The sequence below is a fragment of the Saccoglossus kowalevskii genome, chromosome 9 (assembly GCF_978046115.1).
Source record: "Saccoglossus kowalevskii chromosome 9, keSacKowa6.1, whole genome shotgun sequence".
In the NCBI taxonomy this organism is placed as follows: domain Eukaryota; kingdom Metazoa; phylum Hemichordata; class Enteropneusta; family Harrimaniidae; genus Saccoglossus; species Saccoglossus kowalevskii.
In genome coordinates, this window is record NC_140649.1 from 25870191 (window position 1) to 25891939 (window position 21749).

At 36.1% G+C, this 21749-nt stretch overlaps 1 protein-coding gene across 1 annotated transcript in view; it reads left to right on the plus strand.

Annotated features, from left to right (window-relative positions):
* Nucleotides 1-21749, plus strand: part of LOC102805301 (HAUS augmin-like complex subunit 8) — a 49394-nt gene that overhangs the window by 5071 nt on the left and 22574 nt on the right. Inside the window, exons 5-12 of the mRNA XM_085504044.1 lie at nt 631-797; nt 2479-2633; nt 6394-6535; nt 7408-7466; nt 10331-10428; nt 11693-11834; nt 16756-16833; nt 19951-20012. Coding sequence (XP_085360170.1) covers nt 631-797; nt 2479-2633; nt 6394-6535; nt 7408-7466; nt 10331-10428; nt 11693-11834; nt 16756-16833; nt 19951-20012 — 903 coding nt within the window. The remainder of the gene's footprint in view (nt 1-630; nt 798-2478; nt 2634-6393; nt 6536-7407; nt 7467-10330; nt 10429-11692; nt 11835-16755; nt 16834-19950; nt 20013-21749) is intronic.

Consider the following 21749-nt stretch of genomic DNA (forward strand, 5'->3'; position numbering starts at 1 on the left):
AACAAAATCATCACCAAACATTCATACACAATACAACAATAAACAACAACACCTGTTCAAAACAGTTACTGTTGAAAGGAATTGAATAATAAATTCTTCCTATTGCTTTTTGGATAGATTTGTTCCACAATGCTATAAGTCAGTGTTACTTACTGACCATTATGTCGGATATAATATAATGTAAAAATTATTTGTTTGAAATTGTTTTTAAATTACAATTTTTTGTGTCACTGTAGAAGTATTCACTGGGTTTAATTTCAGTGAATTTAATGTTGCTAGGACACACACAAGGTTTCTAACTTCACTGGTTTATGGAGGAGTTCAGGTTCTGATACTAACATTTGGCTTTCATCGAAATGAGTGAAAATAATTAAACTTTTCACAGTATGCGTTTTTCTTTTCAAATCTAGACTTTAACATCTCACAAAACAAATGCAGTGACCTGCAGGTTATGTAAAAGTGCAAAAAGTAAAATATAATATTCTGTCACGTGATTGTTCAAGAAATGTATGTAGTTACTTCATGTACATACAAAACAGAGACTGATTGAATTAAAGATTATTTCTTTCTAAGGTTTTCCTTGATCACTATCTTAAACCAATATTCCAATTATCTGTATGTCTCTTATAGACACCACTCAAACATGTGACAAGTAATATTCCATTGGTTGAAATTGTTGATGCCAGTGGTGGAAGAAAAGATCTGAACACTTCAGAAGTTACAGCTCAGAGCAATGTGATTCCAAGTCCAGCCAAAGTGTCTTGTCATTCACCGGCTGTCATAGCCAGTGATCTCAGGTTAGTACCCCTCTCATGCTTTCCCTCACAGAATGAGATGTGATTCCAAATCCAGCCAAAGTGTCTTGTCATTCACCGGCTTTCATAGCCAGTGATCTCAGGTTAGTACCCCTCTCATGCTTTCCCTCACAGAATGAGATGTGATTCCAAATCCAGCCAAAGTGTCTTGTCATTCCCCGGCTTTCATAGCCAGTGATCTCAGGTTGGTACCCCTCTCATGCTTTCCCTCACAGAATAAGATGTGATTCCAAATCCAGCCAAAGTGTCTTGTCATTCACCGGCTTTCATAGCCAGTGATCTCAGGTTGGTACCCCTCTCATGCTTTCCCTCACAGAATGAGATGTGATTCCAAGTCCAGCCAAAATGTCTTGTCATTCACCGGCTGTCATAGCCAGTGATCTCAGGTTAGTACCCCTCTCATGCTTTCCCTCACAGAATGAGATGTGATTCCAAATCCAGCCAAAGTGTCTTGTCATTCACCGGCTTTCATAGCCAGTGATCTCAGGTTGGTACCCCTCTCATGCTTTCCCTCACAGAATAAGATGTGATTCCAAATCCAGCCAAAGTGTCTTGTCATTCACCGGCTTTCATAGCCAGTGATCTCAGGTTGATACCCCTCTCATGCTTTCCCTCACAGAATGAGATGTGATTCCAAGTCCAACCAAAGTGTCTTGTCATTTACCGGCTGTTATAGCCAGTGATCTCAGGTTAGTATCCCTCTCATGCTTTCCCTCACAGAGTGAGATGTGATTCCAAGTCCAGCCAAAAGGTCTTGTCATTCACCGGCTGTTATAGCCAGTGATCTCAGGTTAGTACCCCTCTCATGCTTTCCCTCACAGAATGAGTTGTGATTCCAAGTCTAGCCAAAGTGTCTTGTCATTCACCGGCTGTCATAGCCAGTGATCTCAGGTTAGTACCCCTCTCATGCTTTCCCTTACAGAATGAGATGTGATTCCAAGTCCAGTCAAAGTGTCTTGTAATTCACTGTCTATCATAGCCAGTGATCTCAGGTTAGTATCCCACTCATGCTTTCCCTCACAGAATGAGATGTGATTCCAAGTCCAGCCAAATTGTCTTGTCATTCACCGGCTGTCATAGCCAGTGATCTCAGGTTGGTACCCCTCTCATGCTTTCCCTCACGAAATGAGGTGTGATTCCAAGTCCAGCCAAAGTGTCTTGTCATTCACCGGCTGTCATAGCCAGTGATCTCAGGTTAGTACCTGTCCCATGCTTTTCCTGCACGTCATTTATTTTTATGATTTAATTGGTTCATCCTACCTGTTTCAGAAAGGCAAACCATATTGGTGTGAATGCCTATGCAGGTTTCCTTTTATTATTATTTTTTTATTATTTAAATGTGGCGTTTACACAGCCAATCTTGCATGTGAATGGGACAAATTTCATCTCTTATTTACAATACAATATGATACAATACAATACATGTATCCTTTTTTATTTCGTTATTTAGGATATCTGTATGGTCATGTTTTTCTTTTTCAAAGATGGGGACTGTGATATTCATGTCTTGTTTTATTCAGTAATTGCTATACTAATTATGGTCCAAATAATAGAAAGTATATATCAGTACTTATGATAATTAGTAACATTTTGTATGCAAATTCACTATAGACCATTGTGCTCATGCCAACAGCAATGAAGTTGATTATAGTATTTTTAATAGGAACACTGGGTACACAGAAACAAATGCTAAAATTAAGATGGATGGGTTACCTAGCTACAGTCTTCTTGGTGATGAAGACTTTACAGAGAATACAGAGACGAAGAAAACTACCAAAAAAACCCAACCTTTGGTTGTCAGAGAAACAATTCTTGCAGGTAAATTAGTTAATCTCAAAGTTAATCTCTGTGCTGTAGCACTTTTAACATGTAGATTGCTTCTTCGAGTAGCTCATAGGTATTGTGCAATTTCAAGTGAACATCTACCGTTAAAGTCCTAATATAAACCGCATACGTAATAGTAACCGCACCCCCAATTCCGGCTTCAGGGTTGAAGAGTTCTTAACAAAAATTGAAAACTTGAAAAGTACCTATTACTAACCGCACCCCCAATTCAACAAGGCCGTGACTGACTTCATTGTTTCAACCAGCTGTTCCAAAACGGCATTGTTCCTAATCCTATTCATTTGTTTCGACAACATGGCTAAAAATATTCACACCTATTTATTGTTCAGCGGTGATAAGATGTCAGACAGGCAATGAAACTGCTTTTGTTCTGGCGGCGACCTCTGTCAATACTCTTTCTGAATACGTCGGTGTTTCGTAAGTTTTAGACAATGAGCTTTATCACCGTAAAAGTGTTAAACTGAGCATTGAAGAATAATTTATCTTTTGAAAACAAATAATTTCTTGATTTAAAAAAAAAATCATGTCGTTTTCCCATGGAAATCAAAGGCAAAAGATCGCACTACATTATCGGTAAATCTCTTCCGTGTTCACCATGAGGTCGCTGAACTGTCATTAACATATTTAAATGAGCTATGTAATTTAGACACGTGGGCACCATCCAGCATTTTGATTGGTTAATTAGCGACTTGACCTATCCGATCAATAACAGTGTTCTCCACAAGGGGTTTTAGGCGGGCGGCCCGCCCATCAAGTTTTACGGCCGCCCAGTAACTCTCAACACCCGCCCACCAACGTACATCCAGCTGAAATTATTTGTAAAAAGCTTGCATTGTTCTTCCCAAGCCTAAACAAAAGAGTAGTTGCCCAACCCTTTATTTTGCTATTGTTTCAACTGTCCAAACATAAACAATGTCCATTGGAAGTCTGCAAGCAGTTATCAAGTGTATTCATGGCAATGTGTCAATCGCTTGAATTCATTGTCGCCCGACATTGTTGCCACTTATTGCTCACGATACGCAACTACAGTGGTTTCAATTTACAGCTGTATTTTTAATAATCGTCTTCCGATCATGAAAGAAAGAAGTAAATACGAACGAAATGTATATGCACAGAAAATAAACAAATATATTAGCAGATTGCATGTAAACTCGAACAAAAATTTAAATTCTAGCCGTATTTACAAAGTTCGCTCGATTTTCATTGTGAAAACAGCATGGAGAAGGCAAACTGATGACCTTTTGGCCTACCCCATTCAACGACCGTCTGCTACCCACCGCTGTTGGCGCTGTAACGATTTAGTATCTAAGTTGCATAGGGGAACAGCGCATTCTGGGTGTTCGTGTACTGAATTCGGAAAGCGGTAATAAACATCAAACATGGCTGCTGGATTAGTTTACCGCGAGTATTTGTAATTGAATAATATTTTAGTTATCTTTTCCACGTACTTTTTTCAATTTATCTATTTTTTATGTCTAATCTTTCGAGAACATATCAGATTCTTTTATTTTGCCGATTGCTAGCATTTTTTTCTTGAATTCCAAAACAATGTGTGAAAACGCAACGTATTGTGGCCGTACATGCGTAAATGCATCTTACCGTCCGTCGGCACGGGTGAGTACTGATGCCACAAATAAAAATGTTATGGATTTTGTTTTGACAAATTGTCCGTTTTGGCTTCGTGGGCAAATCATCTCGTAAATTTTCTACATTATAACTCAATTATGTTTTGTACTTACTCTTGGTTACTCGAATTGCATTTCATGAACGCAGAATAATTTGCGAACGCATAAATCACCGATTTCAAACATTTTGCATTTCGTAAATATTGATAGTGACCAATCTGTTTGTATTTCAAAAAATTGTAACATGTTCCAATTAAATTAAATTAAATTAAACAGAGAATAGTAAATAACTTAGTGTGTATTGCAGTTCATGTCCTAAATGCAAGAATGCTGTATGTAAATGATATGCAAATTAATATGCAAATTTATGCTAATTAGACCGCCCACCAGCTAATTTGGATTGTGGAGAACACTGAATAATACGTCCCGTGAGCATTCAAAAACATGGCGGATATCGTATCGGCTGTTTACATGTGACTGAAATCATTCGCTTACGGGGAAACTAAGTTGAATTTTACTTGCATTTTATAACAAATCAACAATTTATTTTTCGTGCGTTATTGTAATCACTACTAAATAATAATCACGAATATCAACACTTCGAAAACAAGTAAGTTATTCACTTGTGACCCGGATCGAGCCGGCCGGATCGAGCTATTATGTGATCATTTGCTACTAAGCAGTGCATTCGTGTTTTTATTTGAAACTTCTGTTAGAATATACTTTTCGTTACCAAGAAAATTAAAAAAATAAATGCATATTACATTAAAAATACCGAGTATTTTTTGTATAATGTTGAATTTTTTTTTGATTGACTGTAATTTTTCAACATTTCGTAACGCCTATTTTAGAACCAAAATAAGGCCTTTCACTCTTCCCCGACGCCTATTCAAGAGATTGTACGGTGTATTGTTTGTTTTGTTCATGTGTTGTGGACAAAAAATGACCACGCCCATTTAGTGATTGCATTATGTACGTAATAGAAACCGCACCCCGAACTTGAGCTTTTGATCCCAATTTTTAAATTGATACATTGTAATATAAACCGCGGTTTATAATAGGACTTTAACGGTAATATGTAGATATATCACTCTACATGGACATGCTGTGTACCAAGGTAGTAATGTTTTTGTTGCACGTTGCCCTCTCCAAAATACACTGTTTAAAATTTCACTAAGACAGATAAATTTTCCGTTGGGCTGATAATAATAAAAACTTTATTTGATCAAGGTATACACCTGATGGCTGATACAAAGATCATAAAACCAAAAATGTAACAATGAAAATTGGTAAATTTTTCCTTTTTTTTGTAGTAGCAGAATGTTGTGTTTTTGTTGTAATTTCTTTGAATGGGAAAAAGATTATTTTAAGTGGTTCTTTAATGCAGCTTTGGTAATGCGTTTGGCAAAGCTGGTAAAATTTCAAACACTGATGAAAATGTTTAATTTTGTAGTTTTCTATGTTGTGATGAAGCAGCTTCACAACTTACAATTCCAATGAACTTTTGATACCTTTAAAATGTTTTAAATTTCTATGACAAGCAAAATTTATAAAAAATTGTCTCACAAAATGAATAAAGCTGTTTAACGCATAATTAAACTTTCGACAACTTTCACAAATTGAAGGTTTTAATTTTTTGCGGATTTTTTTTGAAAATTTTGATCAATACCTTTAGCTGATAATAAATTATGACTATTAAGTTCAACAAAGAAATAAATTTGCTTGTCAATTTTAGCAGGAAAAAATTATATATAAAATTATAGGTTAAAGTAACGGTATTTCAGAGTATTTAAATCTTTTTATTGTGCATATTTTTACGACTTTGGTCACAAAAATAACACTTCAATGCTGGTTTGGCTTACTGGGTTAGTTTGGGGATCCAAAAAAAAAAAAAAAAAAAATTGCAAACAAAATTAGGTGAAAGTAATAAAAGCCAGTGTGGTAAGTTTCAATAATTAAAAGTAGGCGATCGTTGCCGCATGTTGTGTTTGATATGGATCCCATGTGGTGTGTATAAAATTTCGTGTCTATTTACATGAATTTTTAATGCATGTTTCTTAACGACCGTGGTCTTAAAACACTGACTTACAACTGTTTTATCTTTACAGATGGACTACGACCCAGACATTCTAGTGGTGCCAGACAAATGAAATCACCAGATAATATAAGTGGGATGGAAGATATTGTTATGTTACCAGATTTTGGAGAACAGGCGGTTTTACCCCTTGAGACATCTGCTAATAGGTCGAGGTAATAATCACATTTATTAGAATTTACAAATATTTTGAATTGCATGGACATGACGTCTACTCATCAGTCCAATAGTGTTGTGTCCAGAACATGTCACTGTCTGAATTTGTGTGAACTCTGCATATGCATGTATATTGCGTTTTGCCAGAAACCTCTGATATTCCATATTTATGTGACAGGGCTGTAACCATCTTCCTATCAACATGGCATTATTGCAATTTATTGTGTAGAATACTAGGCATAATTTTTCAAACGTTTTTAATCTTTCTTGGTGTCTAAATTACAATTTAATTTAGACTTTTGGTAGTCACTGATGCCTATTCAAGAGTACATTGTTTACTGTGATTAGCATGAATTGGTGAACTCTGTTTCATGAGCTGTTATATTGCCGTAAAAACTGTTAAAAGCTTCTTCAATGCTTGATAAATCTTATGTGCACTTCTATTTTGGGATGTGCTTCTAATAGAACAAATACTGTTTATACACTTCCAGGAGAAACCATCATCCAGCACAACGATATACTACTTAAAAATACAAAAGTACTGTATTTCTGCAGTTACTCGTAAGATGTTGTGATCACACAAAGGAAACTATTTTTCATTTTGTCATTTTTCTCCGTCAAAGATGTTTTTCCAAGACCTCACTATCACAAAAAACACTAAATTAACGCAAATTAGTTAATAATATATACAATAGAGATGATGATGATGATGATTATGTTATATTGTTATGCATATCAGCTATGCTCATGTGCTCATTCTTTTTGTGAGAACACTGATTTTGTATGCAGATTAGTCTGAGGCTTGAAAAATTTTCTTGTTTTCACAAATTATATTAGCATCATACAATGTATGGTATGTTTTTATTTTCAGTACTTTGAAAAGTGTTGATGAGAAGAGTGGCAATGGTGTAAAAAAGAAGAAACCTAAAGGTAATGTTAACATTTGAATACAAATATTACTACACTAACAATCTAACTAACTTACTATCTAACAATAGCTATAATCACAATCAAACCAGCAGAGTCCTGCCAGGTGAAGCTCCAATCAGCTTCATGCTAGATGCAAATTTCCCGGTATGCAGGAATGTTCAAATAAAAAAAATATTCTCCAATTGAAATGAACTATTGTATTACACTGGAATAAAAACTCATAATTAGCAAGCAAAACAAAATTAACCAATCATTTTTGTAAAATCAAGGTTGACAGTTCAAACTTATGTTGGTGACTTTTTCAGATTCATGCAATACCAATACCGTTTCCATGACATTAGTGTCTATTTCAAAACATTAGATAATGTACAAGTTTCCACTGTAAAACCCTACTACGTTGTCAATTTACAAATATTTACAGCTAAAATAATAGTAACAGTGGAACTATATATTACGGCATAATTTATAAAATTAAAACTTATGTATAACTTCTAATAAAATACTTGGATTGGCGGTGCATACAAAAATAGATGGTTTTATTTCATATTAATTCGCGCACCCATTTTATTTTCAAACGCTAATTTTTAAATGTATCCTTTTAATTCGCGGCATTCAAAACATGTTTAAAATTGTATCCTAATAATTCGCGGGCCAGAATAAAGTGGATAACTCAGAATATATTGCATGAAGACATTAAAAATATACATTTTGTTTGAGTTGTTATGTTATCAGTACTTGGTGTAGCCGCAATCACAGATGATCTCAGTCATCACAGCCTTTCAGTTAGCAAGCAGTTTAGGTTCGGTAAAGATTTGACCTGAAAAAAATCATTCCCCCACGACACTACAGATGTTGGGCAAGATTATTACTTAGTCGATAAATATCCATCAGTCTGCACATCGAGTACGAATTTCCGTGATGGAAAGCTTAGTACAGGGCTTTTTCGTCGCTGGTCCACAGGGTTGCATCGACCATGTGTCCGCCATTATCCTATTATGTCATTTAAGTGAACCGCCCTATGGTGCGTAAATTGACATTTTTGATTGGTTGTGCGATTGACCTCGTGTTACATTATACCGGATTCGGTAAAAAACACAGAGTTAAGCGGTCATGTACGTTCTATAAATCTAACCTTGCACACATAATCTTGTACTGACGTATTTTTTGTCCAAGAAAGACGTTCATTTTCATTTAACCCCCAGTTAACTCTTCGCGTCCATGGTATTTGTAAGAGTTGAAAGATTTTTTGAACAAATGACAAGTAACTATATTGATTTGCGTCAAGCTGGGTGGCCAGAATTTAAATATCAATGCATGAACTCTGGAGGTCATTGCCCAATGCCGCGCGTAATTCAAACGCGTGGTTAAAAAAAACTAATTATCATGAAAGCAATACATTACGAAGTTGAAATATTCAGAGCCGGTAGAATATTGTGAACAAATCTGCGTAATTAGAAAAGCAGTGCACTAAGTAAATGACGTTGATATATTCAAAGCCAGTACAGAGTTGCATACAACAAGTTGCGTAATTACAGTACCTTCGGATATAATAACAATTTTACTAGATAGACGTGCGGGACACAAAAGAAAAAAGTTGCTAAGGTAACGCGCCAGTTCAGTGCGTGACTTGAGGTCAAACTTCGATCAACACACACTTGATGTCAGCATCGCTGCGCAGCAAGTTTCGCAAAGAAGTACTGGAAGTTCAGGTGCGTTCCAAAATGATGTCGCTGATCACTCAGTTGTCGCAGCGTGTGTTGTGTCATGTCCATGATGCACCCTGTTTTGACTTTGGCTTGCTTTTCCTTCTTAGTGCATGTTCTTGTTCACGTAAAATGCGACTTCTCGCCAATGTATTGAAACACTTTGAATTTATACTTTGCATGATTATATTTGGTCAACGCGAAACATTATTTTTTCTAAACATTTTCTGAGATCATTTTTATCAACGCAGGGTTATTTTTCCAGACAAGATGGGCTTCGTAATATCTGCCATAACATCTCCCGGGCGATGCCTAGAAAAATAAAAAAGGGCAGTGCAGCCAGACGGCTACTTCGTAGCCACATGTTTATTGTTTGTTTGTGTACAGAGTGAGCTTTGCCATTTCACCATTTCATTTCAAGTGTAACATGGTGCGTGGTCCTTGACGCAGTGGGTGTTCTCTGCCCGACTATACGCCATGAATTTCGCTAGCCACGAGTCTCAGAGGCACTAAAAAACCGTCCTGTAAGCGTGTTCATTGGAAAACAAAACAAATCACTGATAAATTTATGAAAACAGCTCCTTTTTGAATCGATCTAAAAGTACTCTTTTAATTCGTGCACCAAAAACCAATACTTTTCGTTTTTACGCTATTAATTCGTGCACTTGAAAAAATAATTATTTTTACTACCGCGAATTAATCGAGTTTTTACAGTAGTCTGTGTCAGTGCCGTATTTGATTTCACATGTTTGGTCCAATCTTGTTTATGGTGGACATTATTACTACGCATATGTAAGTTACCAATTTTTTATGGCAGTGCGATCCACCGTATGTTTTCAACGGTCATTCTATAAATTTCTGATTGTATTTATTCTTCTTTTAACATCATAAAAACAAAACTGATACATGAGACAATAGGTAATGAACTGTGAATGTGGGAGGTTGCCCTGTCAGGTGAGCAAGCAAATTGTCCGGTCAAATTGAACAAAACGAGCGAAAAAAAAGTGATCAAAATCTGGAAACTGATGGGAGGTTGGGTGACCTGTAGTTTCCAATTTAAATTTACGTTGACAATCTACAAATACTCACAACTAAGAGCATGTTTTGTTCTGTCAAAAAATGTTAATATCATAGTTAATAGCATCTCTTCATTGTGTCTAGGTCGTATTGTGTCCTCCAGATATATGCAGGGTTTTAACACTACTCTCCCTTCCAAACCTAATGTCACCACCAATAGAGACTCTGAAACTCACTCAAAGGTAAAGTACATTATCTCAGACATGTATAAGTTTTTGTAGCTTTCTTAGATAGTATTTATAAGTGAATTGTGAAAATAAAATATTGATAGTCTAGTTAGTAAAACTACTAACAGTAAATGTATTTTCTGTAACCTCTTCTTTCACTGACCATATTCTATTCAATAATTCAAAGTCAATTTGTCAAATTCACAAAAAATAAACTTATGTAACTATGTGTTCTCATATAGTCATTATTTGAATTTATACTTACAGCAAGTCTCAGAAGTATTGGGGCAGCCAATTTGCAAACTCGCTAGTGAATTGGCTAACTGCTTGGGTTTTGATTAAACATTTGGCTCTTGACTCTTGCTGGCGGCGACTCGTGGTCACGTCTATATTGCATTAGGGAACATAGAATGCTTTTACGTAGCCTGGTACATGTCTGGATTCCCCTGAATGATTTGCTTTGCGAGGTGTGATGTTAAAATAGTTTCTCAGGTGAGCCAGAGAATGGCCACAGTCAGCTGGCGTACAAGTGATAATATGATAAATGTCCACCGATATTTATTACTAAATAGGGGTAGTTATCTTGAACACTGATTAAAACTAAATAAAGAGATAACAGTTTTCACATCCAAACGATTCGTTGGGGTAACCTTAAACCAACTGCTAATAAAATTCGACTTCATGCATCGTGTTTACGTGGACAATCCCTTGTATACGAACACTTCATTACACGAAAAAAATAGAACACTTTCCCTGGTATACTTGAAAGCGAAATCGCCATCCAACTAAAGTATGACCACCTCCTACTGTTATACATGACTTGTATAGATTCACCCAGAGTGGGCGTGACCACAGGACGGCGCCAGCGAGATTCAAAAGCCAACCATTCAGTCAAAACCAAAGCAGTTAGCCAATTTGCTAGCGAGTTTGCAAATTGGCTGCCCCAATACTTCTGAGAATTGCTGTCACTCTGATTTAGGCGTCAGGTTAGATTGCTAGGCCGTCTTTTGCTTCTAAAATAATGTTTTGAAACAGTTGATTTTTCACAGTGAAAAAAATATTCCTGAATAGGCGTCAGTGACTACAAAAAACATAAATTTGACTACCGATGGCCTCCATAAATGATTAAAAAGTTCAAAAAAGGCTGTAATTTCACATTATGACAGTTTTAATTTGCTGTCAGTCATGTGACCTGTTAATGACCAATCAGAAATGGAAACTTCAAGCATGTGAAGTGATATTGTAGATAATTTTACTGAATGTATCTTTTGTTGTACAGATGATGAGGAAAACTGCAACAACTTCCAGTAAAGGACGCCCCGTATCTAAGCTACACACGAAACCAAGGAGATCTTTAGTGACGTCTACACCATTCGCTGGGACGCTCGGTACTATACCAGTCAATTCCCCAATGTTTTCAGGTTTGTGCATGCCATAAGTTTATCCCAATGTATTGTTATACATCTAGCAATTTGGAATTCTGTGCATAGCTGTATCTGCATTAGTTCATAGCATATTTTGTTTTTGTTTCAACGTTCCTTATTTGGGGTGAACCCTTTCAGAAACTTTGTATGAATTCGTGATAATTGTAGTCACATTTGAAAAATTTTCGTGGTATGCATGATGTGAAATACATGTACCATGACTGAACACGAACCTCATAAACATAAAACATTTTTGTGTCTTTATCTTATTTTAAATTACTACTACAAGGAGGAATACAAAGAATAAGGTTATCTTGAGAATTATGTAAAATATGTACTTAGGCAGCACTGAAGACAATCACCCCTATGTTCAGGTTACCATAACATTTGACCATAACAAGTGACCTGCACTTCCTATGATATAACTATAAAGCATGTAATGTAAATGTGTCGAAATTGGTGTAGTGCGAGTAGTTAGTGCTAGTAGCACTAATCCGAAAAAGTACTAGATCTAGTGCTAAAATTTCAAAAAATAGTCATCAAATATTTTTTGGGGACTCCGATTTTCATTGAAGTATCTAACTACGCCGACTTTCAACGCCGTCAGTTGGGCCACCCAAGACGAAAGAAACTATTGCAGAATTAACAATAATTAATAATTCTTGCTGAATTAAAAAGTAGACCGCCTGAAATTTCATAAGTGTTACCAAGTGTAATTTTTCAAATACATTTGTTTTTATTTTATTGGTAACGAAAGTATATTCTAAACACAACTGCATTGCGTAGTAGCAAATGATCATGGTTGCGCCATCCAGTCATGCTGCATTTCACAATCATTACTCAGTAGTGATTATAATAACGCACAAAAAATAAATTCGTTGAATTGTTATGAAATTCAAATAAAATTCAACTTAGTTTCTTCGTAAGCAAATGATTCCGATCGCATATAAACACAAGATGCTGTTGGGTATCCACCATGTTTCTTTGCATGACTTGAGCTAACGGGTCAAATCGCTAATTAACCAATCAAAATGCTGGAGGATGCCAATGTGTTTGAATCATCATAGCTCATTTAAATATGTTGAACGCAACACGGAAGAGATTGCTGATGTTGTAGTACGATCTTTTGGCTTGGATTTTGATGGGAAAATGGCATGATTTTTTTTTAAAATAAAAAAAAAGTTGTTTTCAAAAGATGAACTGAGCATTAAAAGAATAAATTAACATTGTTTACAGTGATAACAGCTCTTTGTCCAAACGAAGCTTACCCGTTCACGCTAGTAACAATAAACATGCTCTTGAATAAAAACTTAAATAGTCTATTTTAGGCGTCAGGAAAGATTGAAATGTCCGAAAAATTATGCCAAAATATTTAAAAAAAAAACGTGACCATAAAATATATGCGCATTATGAAACTACGGTCATCATATATGCGCACTGGGTTTGTTTAGCTGTGAAGGGATAAAATACACATTTCACAACCGGAAATTAAACTTGTAAGAATTGGAACTTGTAACTTCACAGATTTCATATGTTAGCAACTGTAACAAGAACAAGATTTCGTGAGTCTACAACAAACAATCCTAAGAATCCTAAAAAATATTATTGCTGAGAAAGTGTCTGGACATATACAGTACAGTTCTCGCGGAAGCTTTGGCTTCACTTCAGCTTCACCTTCGCTTCAGCATCGCATCATTATGGCATTGTTATGGCTTCAGCATCGCTTCAATGTCGCGACATTAAAAAGTTAGGCGAATATCGCTTCGCTTCATTGTGGCCTCATTATGGCGACAATGTGGCATCAGCATCGCTTCATCAAACAAAGAAGTACTGTACTCATTTCCCCCAAACCTCTTGACCGCTTCCGCTTTTGACCGATCAATTTCCGTTTCATTTTCGACCGTACAACAATTCGGACTACTAAAAATTTTCTGGTTTTCATAGATCACGGTTACTAGTTTAGTAACCGTGCATAGATGTTGAACAACCGTCAAAAGTTCAAATACTTTTTGTTTTAACTATCTATAATTATATGCACGCAATCTGACCTTTTGACCTAGATTTGGATGGGATTGAATATTTTATTTTAGACAATATTCCAACGTGACTCACTGCTACAAAATGTATTCAACAGAAGTACAACATGGTTGTCTGGGTTTCTTTTCCTGATTGTGTTGAGTTTACGATTTGTATAATTATTGTTGTTTCCCCCCAAGCAGAAGACAAGCCGAAGGACCATGAAGCTAAATAGAATTCCCACGCATGGACGTGGACTGAGTGAAAGAAAATATTTCTAAGGCTAAAATAAAAATGGCCTACTATTACACATCTTTGTGTATTTGTCAATTTTGTATATATTTGGTATGACTGAATGATCGTAAATACCTAGAATAATCTCGTCTTTCGTTAATAATTTCATTTGTTTGAAATGTCTACCGACCGTAATTTGTTTCCCCAAACGGTCCCGACGTCCGTCATTCAACACAATCAGCATTTATTTATCGCAATTCATGGGGATCATGTCCCGTAATTTGCGGGCTGTAAAACCAAATAATTAAACAAGTACTAATTATTGTATTTTTGTTTTACCTCGCGAAACTACAACAGAGCGTAGAGTTGTCGCGGTTAAATAGTCGCCTTGAAATCGATGGAACTTCAACTACTAGTATCCATTTCTCACCTTGAAATAAAAAAATCGAAGAGCATCGGGGGATATATTATTAACCAGTCTTACGAATCGCTAGCTTTATTTTATTCGAATTTATACAATTCACGAGTTTTTGACATTTGTTGGCAACTTCCGCGCTAAAATGGTTGAAAATGTGGGTGTGGTTTTCTCGCAAAGTCCTGTTGATAATACGGACTAATATGGTTCTGTGACCCAGGTCGTGCTCCGATCAGGTGACTCTCAGCCAATCAATGATGTTGTAACAAAACATATTTAACGCAAATTGAAGGGTCGTCGTACCATCCAATCTCCATCGTCGATTCACAAAGTTTTTTTGTGTGCTGTGACAGGCTTCGCAATTATTCACTGGAAAACATCGGTATATTTTGACAAACGGATGGGATTTTACCTCAGTTCAAAAAAAAGAAAAAACAAAACAAACAGGGCTGAGATACAAATCAGTTTTGCAAGTTGGGAAATAAGGTAAACCAGACTGGGGTCGATGATTTTCAGTATCGAAAGACTTCCGTGTGAATCATGATTTTCAAATTGTTCATCGGCTGGTGACCAAATATTTACGGCCACACTAAATGGACACGTTTTTTTTTTCTGAAGCCCAATAAATTATTCCTGCATGTCAAGTGCTATTCGATTTTTTACAGGGCATGGCTCGTTTTCATTCGAAAATATGTTTGTGAGAATAATTTTAAAGTACGTATAGATCGAGCTCAGATCACTGATCGTGACTTAATTTTGAGAATTGGTTGTCAAATTTTACCAGACCGACGCCACCACAACCATCCAATCATATGTTGGAAATGTACGCACTTGTTTTGGAACTTTGTATCAAGATGACTGGCGACGACGCCGACGCACCCGGCGGCGTACGTGTGTGTTGCATGTTTTAGTAGTCCGGGCATGGGGTCGGACTCGGCTAAAACTAAACGAAACACAGAAAAATACCACCGAAATGAGGAATCTGAATCTGCTCTTCTAGCAGCAAATAAAATGAGCGAAAAAAGGTAAATTTTATAACAAGAACAGTTTCACTTCGTATACAGCAAATTGTGTTGTATCAGAACGACGATTGCATCGTGTGATTTGAATTTATCACGATTTTCCTTCCAGTCAATATGAAACTCGTCACCTTGCCGATTGTAATGTACTTCGCAAAGTTTTTGGTGCCCAATACTCGCAACACTAAAATAATTAAACAAGATATCTTTTTAAAATGTCATTTTACTCTTGATCATATTATTTTATTCGCCTTGAATTTCAAATCGATTACATATCGAACTTCTGTACATGTTTTTGTCTACTGCCCTTCTGCGTGCAAATAATGTGGTCATACTCATGTCACAATACTTTGAAGCTGATGCCATGTTGATGCCATGAGACTGCGAAGCTGAGGCCACGATGATGCCACAAAATAGCGAGGCGAACACAGCTTCAATTTTCAATGACGCGAAGCTGATGCCACAATGATGCGATGCTGAGGCGACAATGAAGCCATGCGTAGGCGACAATGATGCCACAAAAGCCAAAGCTTCCGCGAGAACTGTACTGTATTATATGGTCACGTTAAAAAATCGACGAGGTTATATCATATTCCGCTAACTGGTTACTTGTGTAAGCAATCGAAAACTATCATCGACATCAAAGATGAGCTAGACAGAATTAACTTGGGTTGAAACAAAAGGAAATAAGCCACTTAAAAGGCTTAAATGGCCACTTGAGAGGCGTTGTGGCTCCTTCCGTTAGTACCTCCATGGTACAATGTAACAACAGGATTGCGTGAATCCACTTTTACCATTGGTTGATTATGTCTGCAAGGGTCAATGTCATGACAACCAGACAACGGTTCATTTTCTGTCTGGTTCCCAGCGGTACTGAGCAACATACCCATTCACAGGTCGTGTATCTATTCACAATTTGTAAAAATTGCTTCACTGTCCATGGAGCTAGTTTCCCGACTGATCGCATTGTTTCAAAGGTCTATTACAACAAACGTGGACAATGACATGACATTCATGTACATTCTCAATTTTCCCACTGCAGCACATTTCCAATGAATGAAAGATACAACAATTTTATAGCACTAGATCTAGTGCCGTTTTAGCACTAGATCTAGTACTTTTTCGGATTAGTGCTACTAGCACTAACCACTCGCACTACACCCATTTCGACACATTTACATACCTCTATAAAGGCTATAAAACACATTGTGTCATTATTATGTATTATTTTTAGGGGATGGTTCCTATTTCCAGCCACCGTCTGCCATAAAGACTGACAGCAAGAAAGCAAGACCCAAGTCGAGACAAGCAGGTTTGTATATTGTACACAGTATGCTAACATGGCTATGATCATGACCATTGCCCAGAACAATAAGCCATCCATAAGTAAATTCATGCAGGGCGTGGAATCAAATTAATGTGCTGTTCCTCAGTTCATAAAACAATGACAGCATTCTTGTCACAGTGGAATTTGCTCTTATTCCAGACCTGTTATTGGACTCTTAAGGTTAATTTATTTATTTTGCAATAAACTGTACTCCAAGGCAGTATAAGAATATTGACCTAAAAAAAGTTGGGGGTCACCAGCCTTTTTTAGTCCCCGTTCGGACGCAGTCCGAAAATGGGGACTTATGTTTTGCCCTGTGTGCGTCCGTCCGTCCGTCCATCCGTGATCACCTGTATCTCGAACATGCATGGACCGATTAAGTTCAAACTTCACTCATACATCACACATTATATGGGACATATGCACATGCATTTTTTTCATGATCCGATTAACGATAGCCGAATAGCGGCCATTTTAAGGCCGAAAATGCATCAAAATCGCACATTTTCACCATTCCGGACCCGGATCTCAGTTATGCATGGACGGATTTTGTCCAAATTTGGTACATACATTAAACATAATAGGACCTTGATGCACGTCATTTTTTTTTTTGGATCGGGTTCGAAATGGCCGACTGGCGGCCATTTTGTTTTAAAGAATTCAGTTCTGGATCCGTATCTGAGACATGCTTGGATTGATCGAGTTCAAACTTCACACACACAAGGTACATCATGTCACAAATATGTTTGTGCATTTGTTTCATGATCTCATTAACGATAGCCAAATGGCGGCCGCTTTAAGGCCGAAAATGCATTGAAATCGCACATTTTCACCATTCCGGACCCGGATCTCAGTTATGCATGGACCGATTTCATTCAAATTTGGTACATACATTAAACATAATAGGACCTTGATGCACGTCATTTTTTTTTTCGGATCAAGTTCGAAATAGCCGACTGGCGGCCATTTTGTTTTAAAGAATTCAGTTCTGGATCCGTATCCGAGACATGTCTGGATTGATCAAGTTCAAACTTCACACACACAAGGTACATCATGTAACAAATATGTATGTGCATTTGTTTCATGATCTCATTAACGATAGCCAAATGGCGGCCGCTTTAAGGCCGAAAATGCATTGAAATCGCACATTTTCACCATTCCGGACCTGGATCTCAGTTATGCATGGACGGATTTCATTCAAATTTGGTACATACTTTAAACATAATAGGACCTTGATGCACGTCATTTTTTTTTTCGGATCAAGTTCGAAATAGCCGACTGGCGGCCATTTTGTTTTAAAGAATTCAGTTCTGGATCCGTATCCGAGACATGCTTGGATTGATCGAGTTCAAACTTCACACACACAAGGTACATCATGTCACAAATATGTATGTGCATTTGTTTCATGATCTCATTAACGATAGCCAAATGGCGGCCGCTTTAAGGCCGAAAATGCATTGAAATCGCACATTTTCACCATTCCGGACCCGTATCTCAGTTATGCATGGATGGATTTTGTTCAAATTTGGTACATACATTAAACATAATAGGACCTTGATGCACGTCTTTTTTTTTTTGGATCAAGTTCGAAATGGCCGACTGGCGGCCATTTTGTTAAAGAATTCAGTTCTGGATCCGTATCCAAGACATGTCTGGATTGATCAAGTTCAAACTTCACACACACATGGTACATCATGTCACAAATAGATATGTGCCTTTATTTCATGATCTGCTTAACAATAGCGAAATGATGGCCATTTTAAGGCCGAAAATGCATCAAAATCACGTATTTTCACAATTCCAGAACCGGATCTCAGTCATGCATGGATGGATTTTGTTCAGATTTAGCACAATGTGTTGTACATATGCAGGTGCATTTCGGTCATGATCTGCTTTGAATATATATGTCACGCAAATATGAACGGAACGGGGACGTGTCATTGACAATGACTTGTTTGAGAAATTGATGGTTGTATTTTAGCGAAAACTTACCATTTTGACACTATTATAACATTATATTGTTAATGATGGAGTACTTTTTGTTGTTCTGAATTATTTAAAAATCTGGGTTTTAAAAAGTGTCAAAAAATGCAATTTTTCTTTAATATTGTGTTCTATGGAATTGTTCTAACAATTTTCAAAAAATATTAGGACACGTTCCTCAAAACGCATAACTGTAACACACAAAACAATGCTATTTAATTGTACCATGAGACACTAGCTTTATAATTGTACATAATAAACTAATGAACATTGTTGTGTGATTTATGACCAATTTTGTCAAAAAATTATAAATAGGCTTCTATTGTGACAATGTTACCCGTAATTGTTGTATTAACAGGGACACGTACATATATATTTATTAATAACAACCACAACAGCAGCAAACAACAGTTTTTTATCTTAGGGTGCAAATAACTGATTTATGCCAACCAGTCACTGTGCATGCATACAAAACTTAAACAAGTGCCATGGCCTGTACATTGATTATACATATGTGTTCTAGAATTGTAATCGAATGAGAGTATTAAAATTGCATTTGGTGCGATTGGTGGGTGGGAATGTCTTTTCCATATTACTGCTGTTAAAACAGATTTATTCTTATGAATAATGAGAACATAATCAACTGAAGTGATTTTTTAAACTGATTAAATTTAAGTGATTTCCCACCAACTGTTTGCAAACGATGTATTCCATTATTATTCTCCAATTCCCTTTTCTGTGGTAATTTGCATAATATTGAACCAAATTAAAAAAAAGCAATCAACATACATTTACAAATGTATGTCAATAACACTTTGCTCTTGGATAATCTACAGGGTTTGGTTGTTATCCATTAGTTTTAATTATTATCCAATTTGCATAATAATTAGCCAATTTTTAACTTATCGACTGATATCCGAATAATCAGGTATGAGATTATAACAATACATATTGGGTAGTCGATGCACATTATTTTTCTTTTGAGATTTGATTCCAGATGGGCAATGGGATGTCTATTTTGTTATTTTCATTATGTTCAGATGTATCTCTGAATCAGCATTAATGTCATTAACATAATCATGTCAAAAACTATTATTCAATGCCATTGATTTTTTTTAGTGGGTTTACCGTCACCAATGGACATCACCTCTAAGACGCCTGCTTCGTTCATAGATGTGGAGGTAGGTTCCAAAGCTTATACCAATTGTGTATTTCCTTATTATTAATGTGTTGCCAAGGTTGTATGGCTACACATTGTTCAGCATAGTCGTGAGAAAATGTAAAATTCTGTTACTGATCAAGGCATCAGTACCACAGTATGTAATGAGTATATTATGTGTACATCGTTGTAGGCATCAGTACCACAGTATGTAATGTAATGTATTATGTGTATATTGTTATAGGCATCAGTACCACATATGTAATGTATGTATTATGTGTACATTGTTTTAGGCATCAGTACCACACTATGTAATGTATGTATTATGTGTATATTGTTATAGGCACCATTACCACAGTATGTAATGTATGTATTATGTGTACATTGTTATAGGTATCAGTACCACAGTATGTAATGAATGTATTATGTGTACATTGTTATTGGCATCAGTACCACAGTATGTAATGTATGTATTATGTGTATATTGTTATAGGCATCACTACCACAGTATGTAATGTATGTATTATGTGTACATTGTTATAGGCATCAGTACCACAGTATCTAATGTAATGTATTATATGTGTACATTGTTATAGGCATCAGTACCACAGTATCTAATGTAATGTATCATGTGTACATTGTTATAGGCATCACTACCACAGTATGTAATGTATGTATTATGTGTACATTGTTATAGGCATCAGTACCACACTATGTAATGTATGTATTATGTGTATATTGTTATAGGCATCACTACCACAGTATGTAATGTATGTATTATGTGTACATTGTTATAGGTATCAGTACCACAGTATGTAATGTATGTATTATGTGTACATTGTTATAGGCATCACTACCACAGTATGTAATGTATGTATTATGTGTACATTGTTATAGGCATCAGTACCACAGTATGTAATGTATGTATTATGTGTACATTGTTATAGGCATCAGTACCACAGTATCTAATGTAATGTATTATATGTGTAAATTGTTATAGGCATCAGTACCACAGTATCTAATGTAATGTATCATGTGTACATTGTTATAGGCATCACTACCACAGTATGTAATGTATGTATTATGTGTACATTGTTATAGGCATCAGTACCACACTATGTAATGTATGTATTATGTGTATATTGTTATAGGCATCAGTACCACAGTATGTAATGTATGTATTATGTGTACATTGTTATAGGTATCAGTACCACAGTATGTAATGTATGTATTATGTGTACATTGTTATAGGCATCACTACCACAGTATGTAATGTATGTATTATGTGTACATTGTTATAGGTATCAGTACCACAGTATGTAATGTATGTATTATGTGTACATTGTTATAGGCATCACTACCACAGTATGTAATGTATGTATTATGTGTACATTGTTATAGGCATCAGTACCACAGTATCTAATGTAATGTGTTATATGTGTACATTGTTATAGGCATCAGTACCACAGTATGTAATGTATGTAGTATGTGTACATTGTTATAGGCATCAGTACCACAGTATGTAATGTATGTATTATGTGTATATTGTTATAGGCATCACTACCACAGTATGTAATGTATGTATTATGTGTACATTGTTATAGGTATCAGTACCACAGTATGTAATGTATGTATTATGTGTACATTGTTATAGGCATCAGTACTACAGTATCTAATGTAATGTATCATGTGTACATTGTTATAGGCATCAGTACCACACTATGTAATGTATGTATTATGTGTACATTGTTATAGGCAT